At 45.7% G+C, this 12741-nt stretch overlaps 2 protein-coding genes across 8 annotated transcripts in view; both read right to left on the reverse strand.

Moving 5' to 3' along the window:
- The window catches only part of ERCC3 (ERCC excision repair 3, TFIIH core complex helicase subunit), a 49158-nt gene that overhangs the window by 17095 nt on the left and 19322 nt on the right, over nucleotides 1-12741 (reverse strand). For all 5 annotated transcript variants that reach the window (XM_036318726.1, XM_036318727.1, XM_036318729.1 and 2 more), the window contains exon 9: nucleotides 2977-3161. In XM_036318726.1, the coding sequence (XP_036174619.1) occupies nucleotides 2977-3161 (185 nt within the window). The remainder of the gene's footprint in view (nucleotides 1-2976; nucleotides 3162-12741) is intronic.
- Nucleotides 8489-10845, reverse strand: LOC118661127 (DNA-directed primase/polymerase protein-like). Of its 3 annotated transcripts, none has more exons than XM_036318732.1 (2): nucleotides 10633-10845; nucleotides 8489-10330 (listed from the first exon to the last, which is right to left on the reverse strand). In XM_036318732.1, the coding sequence occupies exon 2, from the start codon at nucleotides 10269-10271 to the stop codon at nucleotides 8580-8582; it is 1692 nt and encodes a 563-aa protein (XP_036174625.1). In that variant the 5' UTR covers nucleotides 10272-10330; nucleotides 10633-10845; the 3' UTR covers nucleotides 8489-8579. The 3 variants fall into 3 exon arrangements, with proteins under 3 accessions (XP_036174625.1, XP_036174624.1, XP_036174626.1); XM_036318731.1 differs by having other exon boundaries at nucleotides 8489-10468; nucleotides 10633-10844; XM_036318733.1 differs by lacking the exon at nucleotides 10633-10845 and having other exon boundaries at nucleotides 8489-9409; nucleotides 9716-10617.

Raw genomic sequence — 12741 nt, forward strand, 5'->3', positions numbered from 1 at the left:
TAAGACTCCTGAGGACCTCTTCTGTGCTAGGCCCTGGGCTTGGGCTGCTGACAAGCTAAAGGAAGCTCAGGCAAATACACTGACTGATGTACCGTGAGTTTCAAAGGTCTCAAGACTGCATACAAATAAAAAATGACACCCTGGGAGCTCTGCACTGGAACAAGCCACGCAGACCACACTAACAGACTGAGCTTCTGGCCAGGACCAGTGCACTTCCCCATGAGCACCACAAGCCACTCATGCTGCCACCCTGGGCTCAGCTGCCGCTGCTGGGAGCCAAGCCCTGCGTGCCGCTCAAATCCGTGAGTTTTGCTGTTAATGTTTCCTGGTTTCCTCTGAGTCATCTCCTGTTATGACTCCATTAGAGGTGCTCATTCTTTATAACCACAGCAATTCTTTTCTCACAAAAAGTGTTTAAAATCCTGCAATTCACAAAATATGAAACATAAGGGGCTAATAACTATCTGATAAGATACTCAATGTCATTAGTACAGTAGAAAATACAAATTAAGACCATAAAGGAATGCATTTCACACTTACCAGGTTAGCAAAAGTTACAAGAAAACAAGTAGCTATTGGGCAGTGGAGAGGTGGCTCGCCCTCACTCGCCCTGATGGGTGGGCCCTGGCACACTCGCTCTGGAAAAGTCTGCTGTAGCGTGACAAGGAAGGTGGCCCTCAAGGAGCCTTCAACCCAGCAGTGTTACTTCGAGGTGCATCTGCCAGAGCAGTGGCCTAAAACTTGGATTACGTTACATCACAAACTAAACATTCACACACACAAACACAATTTCATGAAACAATATATACCCTTAATACATAGGCATTCTGGTAGATTCTATTCTATCCTGACCATGACCCACAAAGTGATGTCACAGTCCACAGCGTGAACAACGCTTTAGAAAAACTCTGGCATGAAATGGGTACAAAAACATCTGCAGCAATGTCATAAGCTATAATTTATAGAGACAGAAAACAAATCAGTGGCTACTTAGAGCAAGAGTACAAGCAAGGACTCACTGCAAATGGTCGCCAGGGAACTCTGGGGGTAACGGAAATGTTTTAACACTAGATTGGGGGGATACATTAACTAAAACCAAGTAAGTTATAAATAACAGTATTTACTTAAAACAGGTCAATGTCACAGAATGCAAACATCTTGATAAAGCTATTAAAAACTTTAAACAGCCGAAACTGGTTTGGCTCAGTGGATAGAGCGTCGGCCTGCGGACTAAAAGGTCCCAGGTTCGATTCCGGTCAAGGGCATGTACCTGGGTTGCGGCACATCCCCAGTAGGAGATGTGCAGGAGGCAGCTGATCGATGTTTCTCTCCCATCGATGTTTCTAACTCTCTATTTCTCTCCCTTCCTCTCTGTAAAAAATCAATAAAATATATTTTAAAAAACAAAACAAAACAAAAAAAAACTTCAAACAACTTACCGACCCGAACGTCTGTCACCATTGGAAGATTTATTTTTTACTGCTGTGTAATATTCCATTACATATCCAATTGTGGTATATTTGTATAATGGAATACTACAGAGCAAATCAAAGGGATGAACTACAGCTACGTTCATCAAAAAATAATGCATTATGCAAAGAATAAAAATAGAGCAAATGATGTCATAGAAATATATAATCTGTTTCACCTTTGAGATACATAAAGATGTTTTAAAAGATAAAACGAAACAACCCTGTCCAGGAAATTATACATAGGTGGTAAAATAGCCCTGAGACAGCGACCCCCTGCTGTTTAGTTTGTGATGTAACGTAATCCAAGTTTGTAGGCCACTGCTCTGGCAGATGCACCTCGAAGGGAGATGCAACTGGAGAGGGACAGGGTCCCCAAGGTTCTGGCAACTCTGTCTCATAAGACGGGTGGTGATTACAAAGCATAACTAGAGATAAGGAAGCTTTCAACAGAGCAAGTCTACCTGCACATGGTCCTCTCTTACCCAACAGCCCCCTGTCCACCCTTTCATGACAAAGGCCACCCTACTCTAGCCACTGAGGAAGTCAATTTTAGGTGCCAGGAAGAATTCTTGTTCTTGTTTCTTCTGAGAAGACATCTTTGAAGATGTACTTTTATCATTTACCTGTGCAGGTATTCGTTATAGAACTAGAGGCCCAATACATGAAATTCGTGCATGGGTAGGGTCCCCTAGGACTGGCCAGCAATCAGGGCCAATCTGTGGGGCAACTGGCGGGGGCTGGGTCTGCCCACTCGCCGGCCCCACCCCTCTGCCGCCAGTCACCTCCCTCTGCAAGAGGCAACAGGCAAGTGATGGGGGGGGAGGGGGCGGCACCAGCCTGCTTGCCGGCCAGCCCCACCCCCCCCCCACCGCCCGCTCACCAGCCGGCTCCACCGCCACTGCTGGTCGCCTCACTCTGCAGGACAACCAGTTGGGTGGTCAGGGGCCCCCCGCTGGCACCTGCCTTGGCTGGCCTAGGGCCTGCGGGCTGGGGGCAGCGCCTTGTGTTGAGCGTGTGTCCCCTGGTCAGTGCACATCAATAGCGACCGATTTGCATATTAGGCTTTTATTATATAGGATATTGGGGAAAATGTCTTCCTAGAAATAAAATTATCAAGGCCACGGGCGCCTTCTGGGGACCACAGGTGTTGACCACTAGGCTTTGGCAGTGGGGGGTGGCCAGGATGACTGCCCACGCAGGACCACCCCAGTGAAGGTAGGCACTCACTCCCAGAAAGGAGGGGCACGGACTCTGGAGCCAAGCCAGCCTGGATTAGCGCCCTCACCCAGCCACTCCCTGCATGCCCTGGAGGTGGTTGGTTCCCACGTCTGTGAAGTGGCATAACCGCACCCAGCTCACAGGGGACAGACAGAGGGTGCACGAGACGGCAGCACTTTTGCTCAGGCCCTGACCTGTGTGCCTGCCTGGGAGTAACCTACCTGATCCACTCCCCGACCCTGGGAGGAGCCACGCCCCAAGAGGCGGCAAGGAAGGGGACAGCTACCTCAGCACACTGGACTTTGGCGATGTAGCCGTTGTTCTGCAGCTCCATCCAGTTGGCTTCATAGAGCTTGGGTCCGATCAGAAAATTTAAGTCAACAATTTTGTCATCTTCCCGGACCAGGGTTGCGGTCAAACCCAGCTTGCAGTGGGCCTGCACAATGGTGAGCACCCGTCGGAACATCTTGGCTGGGGAGACAATCAGTGATTCACACGGTCACTTTTGTAAATGCTCAAGTACCACAGGCAGCCTTGCGACTTCACACTGGCCTGTGATATACCTGGCTGACCCCGGGTTCCTGGACCACAGGAGCCTGTCTGGACTGGAACGACCATGTGGGACTCACAATCATCACGGCCAGAACTCGAGAAAGAAGGGGGACAGGAGAGCAAGGGAGCAACTCCCAGGGAGCTCCGTGTGAGCGCTCCAGCACTGTCCACTCGAGAGCCCCAGTGGCAATTCGAAGCGGGAACTACAACCCTGAACGTGCCATTGAGCTCTGAATCCGCCAACAGACTTGCCACCCTGAGACTTGCTCTGAGGTTACCAGGAAGATGGTTGGGCACACGGGGACCAGAGGAACCAAGGGAGCCAAGACCTGCTTGGCTTCCCAGAAACTAAAGAGAGAGCAGGGGCACGAGCTGGGTTTAGGAAGCTCTCTTCTCCACAGCCCTCCAACCAGCTGGCAGAGCAGCAGCTTCCCGTCCTCCTTTCTTTGGAATGTTGTATCTTTCTGATTTATCGAAGTAAATAAAATAAACACATAAAAGGGTATGAGATTTACTTTTAAAGACCCAATTTACGGGTTTCCATGGACTCACCTTTTTCAAATTCTAATAGTTGGCCCTTGAACACCACAAGTTTAAAATGCGAGCGTCCATGACACACTATTTTCTTTTTTTTTTTAAAAATATTTTATTGATTTTTTACAGAGAGCAAGGGAGAGGGATAGTCAGAAACATCGATGAGAGAAACATCGATCAGCTGCCTCCTGTACACTCCCCACTGGGGATGTGCCCGCAACCAAGGTACATGCCCTTGACCGGAATCGAACCTGGGACCCTTGAGTCCGCAGGCTGACGCTCTATCCGCTGAGCCAAACCGGCCAGGGCTGTATTTTCGATCTGAGGTGGCGAATCTCACCGAGTACGCTGAGGGCCAGCTTAACTTATACAGACGAGGACCGACGCCTGTAACCCCGAGTTGTTCAAGGGTCAACTGTACTCTGACGGAAAGTTAAAAAGCTCGTCTTACCACAGTTAAAGGTAAGGCCAATGATAACAATCTGAGGAGTTCGAGGTCAGACTGCACCAAAGCACAAACCAAAACCTAATAGTGAAACAGCAGAGGGCTGTCCAACCCAGGCAAACAACGAGATCTTATAGAGCTCCACATACTGCATGCAGCATAACATGGATTACACACACACACACACACACACACACACACACACACACACACACACGGGAAACAAACAAACAAAAAACCAAGGTCCGGGGTAGCTCCAAAAGAGTAGCCAAGGACCCCAGACCAGGTTCCCCACATCAGGACATGGTTACCACGGCAATGGAGGTGCCAATCTAACATGGGCCCCAGGAGGCAGCACTATGGATGACCCAGGGATTACCAACTCCAAGGACGCATGAGTTGGACCCTGCTGGGCACTCAAGCCCCAACAAGTCCTTCCTGGGGCATCTGGCTGCAAACCAGTGACATGGCTTCAGCACCTCCGACACCGTGACAGCTGCCCCGGGGAAGAACTTCCAGCCGCTGAAGTGCACGGCACACACCTGCAGAGCCACCCAGGTCAAGATCTGAGTGACCTTAGCACCCAAAGCCTCTCCTCTGTCCGCGGGTCAACACCCTCAAGGGCACCAAGGCTCTGGCTTCAGTCGTCAGGATGTCTGAATTTTAGATAACAGAATCACAGCATGTGCTTCTTGTGCGTGGCCTGTTTCACTGCACATTATGTCACAGTTGTTCTTCGACATTTATTTGTGTGATTCTTTCATTATTGGCCCCTACCACTTGGTTTCCAGTGCCAAGCACAGTGCCTGCCCCTTAAAAGTTCTCAATAAATACTTAAAATTGGCACAGTGCCTCCCATACAGTAACCACTTTATATAAATACTGTCCTAAGAATTTCTTATTCATATAATGGCCTAACAGGGCTCCTTTTGGAAAATCTGTAAAAGAGCACAGCCATCTTCCTTTTTGAGATAACTTCAAGATTTATCATTCTGCCTAATGCTTAACAGTCAAGAAACTCCCATTCCCTTATTTAACATTTGCTCTCTGCTCTGTTGAGGGCCTGACCTCAAAACTCTTTAGAGCTGTTTGGTTTCACTCTTCTACCCAACTAGAGACAAGGTGACACAGGGAACTACAGGAGAGACAGAACCAGAGAAGCGTGGACTGTGTGGCCGATCCCAAGCCTGGCTGCCACCCCTGGGACCTGGGACCTATGGGAAAGAGGAACATGAACAGACTAACTCCATACTCAGGCAGAAAGCCTCAAGCTGTCCTCAGTTTCAAATGCAGATGATATGATTATACCATCAATTTCCAGTCCAATCTGACCAAATACCTACTGTCTTCCAAATTTTTTTCTTTTAGTTTGGTTTGTAAGTTATCACACAGTAAAACTGACTGTTCTCTGGGGGAGAGGTGGTATCCATTCTAAAAATTTAACACATGTATAGATTTGTGTAACCATCACCATAATCTGGATACAGACCAATCCATCACCCCAAAAACCTCCCTTGTGCTCTCCCTTTGAAGTGGTTCTCAACCTTCCTAATGCCGTGACCCTTTAATACAGTTCCTCATTGTGGTGACCCCTAATTTCATTGTTACAAATTGAACATAATTAAAGCACAGTGATTAATCACAAAAACAATATGTAATTATATATGTTTTCCGATTGTCTTATGCGACCCCTGTGAAAGGGTCGTTCAACCCCCAAAGGGGTCGTGACCCACAGGTTGACAACCACTGCTTTATAGTCACCTCTGCCCTCACACCGCCTCAGCACACACTGATCTGTCCCCATCACCAAAGTTCTCTTTTAAGAATGTCCCAGCGAGTTATATTCCTAGGACTGGTGGGGGCTGGCGGACGAGACTCCCCTGGCTGGGCAGGCTCTACTCCCACTGAAATCTCTCCTGGAGCAGCCGGCTCTACCGCAGAGACCACGCCATCTTGAAGGGGAGAGTGGCTGTGACTGGGAGCCCAGCCTCACCTCCACCTGGGGAGACCTCGGATACCTCCCGGGACCCTACAGCCAAACACCCAGGGACTGGCTGCCTCAGCTGCGAACCCACGATCACCAAGACCCCAGCCTCCCTGGCTGCAGGCTCCAAAAAGTTTGTCCAGGGGGAGATAAAGTGGGTCCTGCACCTTCTCACAGAGCAGACAGAAGAAACAGCTGAATCGACCTAGAATTGGCGAATTAAACACAGCTGGTGAGACAATCTATGGACGGAAAGGACAGAGGTCACCTGGAGAGAGGTGGGCTCGGGGATCTGGGCTGGAGGGAGAAAAGTGTGCAGCCGGGACTAGAGTCTCAGAGGGAGACTGCACTGCACCAAATCTGCAGCCCTTGGGGTCAGTATAGTGCTCGACTGTGGACGGGGTCCCACAGGGCTGCTGGGAGTCGGGGACTCTAGATCTAAGCCCACAGCCATGGAAGGCTGCGCCCAGAAAGGCAGCCTGAAGTTCTGCACCAGCCGCACAGTGCCGGGAGGAGAAAGACACACAGCCACGTGGTCACTCTGTCTTTATATTTTCCTTGCTTTTCCTCGCTAAACCCAATACACAGGGTCCTTCGATTACAAACACTCACTGAGGCTGCAATGCAGGGGAAGGTGGTTTTGTGGAAGCTGGGGAGCAAATAGGGAGAGATGATCAGGAAGCGAGCTCTGGGACAGTCCATCCCTCCAATCCTGAACAGCCATTTTTCTCCTGAAGACCAGACCCTCCTAGCAGTGCAGCTGCACCCAGCCTTGAGCTCGGCAGGGAAACAAAGATTCTAAATACCCCCAGGGAGCCCTTGGGGCCTGGGTTAAGGTGCCATTTTCCAGGAAACTAATACAGAAACACCACCACCTAGAGGCTGTGTCAGAAATAGACGCTTGTGTAAATACAACTTAAAGCAGGCAGGCAGGCAGGCAAAGCTGGCAGATTAGTCCTGCCTGGCGGACACCAAGGCTGTAGCGTCCGATCGCTGGGGACTTCAACAAGGTGCTGACTACCTAACAGGAAACTGAGACGTGCCAGGCAGAACAGTAGAGAGGGGTCTAAGACCAGCCCCCATGGGACATTAAAACCAAGCTGAAGCATTGTTTTATGGGCTCTATGTCATTTATCTCCGCTCTGATCTTTATGATTTCTTTCCTTCTGCTTGCACTGGACTTTTCTTATTGCTAATTCTTTGAGATGTAGGGTTAGGTAATTTATTATCATTATTTCTTGTTTTTTCAGTAGGCTTGTAGAGCTATGAACTTCCCTCTCAAGACTGCTTTTGCTGTGTCCCATAGGGTTTGGATTGTTGTGTTTTCATTGTCGTTTGTTGCCATGATGCTTTTTATTTCTTTGATCTCTCTGGTGACCCAGTCATTGCTTAATAGCATGCTATTTAGTCTCCATGTGTTTGATTTTTTTGGATTGTTTTTATTGTAGTTGATTTCCAGTTTTATGCCATTGTGATCTGAGAAGATGCTTGATATGATATGATTTCTATCTTCTTGAATTTGCCTGTGACCCAATATATGTCTATCTTTGAAAATGACCCATTGCACTTGAGAAAAATGTATATTCTGTGGCTTTGGGATGAAATGTTCTGAAGATGTCAATTAATTCCATCTGATCTAGTGAGTCATCTAGGATTGATGTTTCTTTGCTGAATTTTTGTTTAGAGGATGTGTCCAATGGTGATAGTGCAGTATTAAAGTCCCCTACTATGATTGTATTGCTGTCAATCTCTCCCTTGATCCCCTCCAGAACTTTTCTTATGTATTTGGGTGCTCCTATATTGGGTGCATATATGCTTACCAGAGTTATTTCTTCTTGTTGGATTGCTCCCTTTAGTATTATGAAGTGGCCTTCCTTATCTCTTTTTATGTCCTTCACTTTGAGATCTAATCTGTCAGATATAAATATTGCTACCCCAGCTTTTTTTTCATTTCCATTCGCCTGAAGAACTTTTTTCCATCCTTCACCATCAGTCTGTGTGCGTCTTTTTTTCTGAGGTGGGTTTCCTGTAGACAGCAGATATATGGGTCATGTTTTCTTATCCACTCAGTTACCCTGTCTTTTGATTGGGGCATTTAATCCATTTACATTTAAAGTTATTATTGATAGATACTTGTTTGTCGCCATTTTTATTCTTTACCCTGTGTTCCTTCTTCGTTTCCTATTTTTTCTTCTTTTTTTTTTTTTTTTTTTTTTTTTTTTTTTTTTTTTTCAATAAAACTGGTTTACTCCAGTAAAAAACAAGAATTGGAATGCAAAATGATAAAATTAATTGGTATTAACCGATTTAACAAGATACTGTAATTTAATCTGTCTTCAGGCAAATTACAACCTGGTTACAAGTGCACAGTTAATTAGCTATTCTGTAATACTTCCACAATTACTTCGTCAGGAATTTCATCCACTCCACCATTATAACTGGGAAGGCTGTTCTCTGCAGCTTCTGCTAATTCAGCATCCTCAGTAGCTTCCAAGAAATAAGTATCGTCAGGGCCACTGTCCCAGTCAGGGTCAGAGCACACACCTCCTGAAGACGCGCCGGATGATGGCACATGAAGGCTCTGGGTCCCATCGTTCATGGTTTCCTGTGTTGCAAACTCTTCTTCCTCTTTGAGAAGAAACGGGAGGCATATTTCAGCAGGTAAAGGAAAACGGTCAGATTTGAAGTTTTCCGCTTTACATATGGGGTCATGACATTTTTGATACCAAACTTCATTTTTCAGATCAACCAAAATCATGATATTATTACTCTTGTGGGCTCTTCCAATGTTTCCACACCAGCGATATTTACAAATGTCATAAACCAATAATTCTTCTGGAAAAAAGTAGTTCCAACGCCGAATCCCTCCTTTAATGCCATTTTTATTCACCAAAGAAAGAACAAATTGATCAATTTCAGGGTAGGGCGAGGCCTGAAAACCTTCAATGTTTTCTGAAGTGCTGGTACTATTAAAATGCCCAGCCTGTTTTTGTTTATCCTCGGATGCGTCACATCTAAGTACTCGTAAAGTATCTGAGAATCTGACATTGCTGACCAAAGAAGAGAGGAAACACTGCTCCTCTTCAGAAGTATTCTCTGACCGTGTAAGAGAGAATCTGTTATCTTCAGCGACCTCCAACACCACAGGCTTCCCCTTCTTTGATGACTTATACAGCCGAAAGTTCCTATTTCTTGTATAAACTCCTAGATCTACAAAAAGACGCTTTTTCCCTGCAGGATCCTTCACAACTAAGAAGGAAAGGTCAGGGCCGCTCCGCTCGGCGGACCCCAGCCGCTCCCGGGCCTTGGAAGTCAACGTCCAGCTCTCTCCTATCTCCTCATCTGTGGACATTTCACGGAAGGAAATTCCTCGTTTAATTGGTGGTTCAGAAAAATGGGAAAATGCTTGGCTGGTTGTCCCTGGAATCCCACCATCATCTTCATCATCTTCATCATCTCCACTGGCAATCAAATGAAAAGCAGGCTGCAAAATCTTTCTCACAAAATTACCGACATGAATGTTATCTTTAAATGCCACATCATGGAGTTGAAATATTAAATGGCGGCTAAATTTCTCGTCAGTGCTAGAATCTAAGTTTAAAACATCTTCAGCTGAACAGTTAGCTCTGTATAACTCCTGAAGTGCTTTACAAACATGCTCAATGAGTAATGCAACCATCTTTTTTCCATCAGCTCCAGGATTGGCAAGTTTGTTAAATTCCAGATCAAAATAGAGCTTGCAAACAGCATTTTCAGGAATGACTTCATAGCAGTGTAAGAGATGTTTTCGGGATTTATAATGAAACCAAAGCTGAACGTAGCTTGTTACAAGGTAAATACGTTGTCCATCGCCCACTTCGCATTCCAAAGCAAATACATGGACATCCTCTTTGCAGCTTTTAACAAAATTAAAAGCCTGAGTTTGGCGAGGAAATAGTTTCCAAATAGAGGGCGGCTCTTCTGGCTTGGACAGCCTGGGCCTGTACACTGAGGACAAGGGCTTCCTTTCATAACGGGATGCTCGCTCTTCAATTTGCTTCAGTTTTGCTTCCCATCTTCTCTTCATGGGGTCAGAAGTGTGGGGAGACCAAGTCCTATCCCATGTAAGATGGCTACCCTTTACACCTTGGCCATCACTCTTGTGCTATGGTGAGTGTAGAGTTCATTTCTAGGTTCCACTGTGCAGTTCAGAGCTCCCTTTTCTTCTGTTTCTCTTCAATGCTCTCAACACAACTGCTCGTTGGGAGGATAACTCAGCGTATACTTTGGCACTTTCTAGTACTTGTACTTATCAAGTTGATAGTCTCTTGAATTTTAGCAGAAAACTCTGAGACAGCACAAACTCACAGTATTCCCGGTCATGCCCACTTGCCTTTCCCACAGTCTTTCCCTTCACCGCTCAGGTCAAGTTCTGCCACCTGCGGGACCTCCAGAAACCCGCTTCCTGGGCGGGAGGCCCTGCCTCCACGGCGGCCGCCGCAACCCGGGGAGGCCGGATTGCGGTCTTCAAATTGCGCGCGGGGCTAGCATCCGGGGAAGCTCCTATTTTTTCTTTAGCATTGCTTGCATTGCTGGTTTGGTGGTAATAAATTCCCATAGTCCTTTTTTGACTGTGAAGCTCCTGATTTCACCCTCAATTATGATTATAGCCTTGCTGGGTATAGTATTCTTGGGTTCAGACCCTTCCTTTGCATGACTTTGTATATTTCATTCCATTCCCTTCTTGCCTGATGTGTTTCTGTTTAGAAATCAGTCACTAGTCTGATGGGGGAGCCTTTGTAGGTAACTTTCTGTCTCTCTCTGGCCGCTTTTCAGATTCTTGCTTTGTTGTTGGTGTTTGCCAATTTAATTATAATGTGCCTTGGCGTCAGTCTTTTGGGGTTCATTTTGTTTGGGACTCTGTGAGCTTCTTGGATTTGTGTGAGTTTTTTCTTCCCTATATCAGGGAAGTTTTCTGTCATTTTCTCAAACAGGTTTTCTATTCCTTGCTCAGTTTCCTCTCCTTCTGGCACCCCTATTATGTGAATGTTGTTTCGTTTAGTGTTGTCCCAAAGTTCTCTTAGGCTTCCCTCTTGCTTCTTAATTTTTTTTTCTAGAAGCTGCTCTGCTTGGGTATTTTTTCCTACTACCTTGTCTTCTAGCTCACTGATGCAGTCCTCTGCTTCTTCCAGTCTACTGTTGATGCTTTCTATTGAGTTCTTTATAGCAGTGATGTCATTTTTCATTTCTTCTTGGTTCTTCTCCATTTCCTCTTGGTTTTTACACATATTGTTGAATTTGTCTTCTGTTCTTTTCATTCACCTTATGACCATTTCTCTGAATTCTTTCTCTAACAGGTTGCTTGCCTCCATTTCGTTTACTTCCTTTTCTGGTGATGCCTGTTTTTCTTTCATATGTGGGCTGTTTCTTTGTCTCCCCATGGTCTCTCTTCTCCAGGTGTTTGGTTATGTAGTTCTCCCTCTGCTTTATCTAGGCAAAGTCTGACCTTTCCGTGAGGAGAGGCAGGGCTCCTCTGAGTCCACGTATTCACGCTGCTTTAGATACAAAAGATCAACAAAACCAAGACCTAGTTCTTTGAAAGGATAAACAAGATTGATGAACCTCTAGCCAGGCTCACCAAGAAACAAAGAAGAGAGGACCCAAATAAAGAAAATCAGAAATGAAAGAGGAGAAATAACAACAAACCCCACAGAAGTACAAAGGATTGTTAGAAAACACTATGAACAACTCTACTCCAACAAACTAGACAACCTGGAGGAAATGACATATTCCTAGAAAAATAAAGCCTTCCAAAACTTAATCAGGAAGAATCTAAAAATCTCAATAGGCCAATAACTATGGAAGAAATTGAAGCAGTCATCAAAAAGCTTCCAGCAAACAAAAGCCCAAGGCCAGATGGCTTCACATGGGAGTTTTACCAAACATTCAAGGAAGAACTAAAACCTATCCTCCTCAGACTATTCCAAAAAATTCAAGAGGAAGGAATACTTCCAAGCTCATTCTATGAAGCCAGCATCACCCTAATACCAAAACCAGATAAAGACAACACAAAAAAAGAGAATTACAGGCCAATATCCCTCATGAACATAGATGCCAAAATCCTCAACAAAATTCTAGCAAATCGGATCCAGCAGTACATCAGAAAGATCATACACCATGACCAAGTAGGATTTATCCCAGGAATGCAAGTATGGTACAATATCTGCAAATCAATAAACGTGATACATCACATAAACAAATTGAGAGATAAAAACCACAGTCATATCAATTGATGCAGAAAAAGCATTTGACAAAATCCAACACCCTTTCTTGATAAAAACTCTAAGCAAGGTAGGAATAGAAGGATCATACCTCAACATAATAAAAGCCATATATGACAAACCCAGAGCCAACATCATAATCAATGGGCAAAACCTAAAACCATTTCCCCTAAAAACAGGAACAAGACAGGGATGCCCCCTCTCACCACTCCTGTTCAACATAGTACTGGAAGTACTAGCCGTTGTGATCAGACAAGAAGAAATAAAAGGCATCCA

The sequence above is a fragment of the Myotis myotis genome, unplaced genomic scaffold, assembly GCF_014108235.1.
Source record: "Myotis myotis isolate mMyoMyo1 unplaced genomic scaffold, mMyoMyo1.p scaffold_m19_p_8, whole genome shotgun sequence".
In the NCBI taxonomy this organism is placed as follows: Eukaryota; Metazoa; Chordata; class Mammalia; order Chiroptera; family Vespertilionidae; genus Myotis; species Myotis myotis.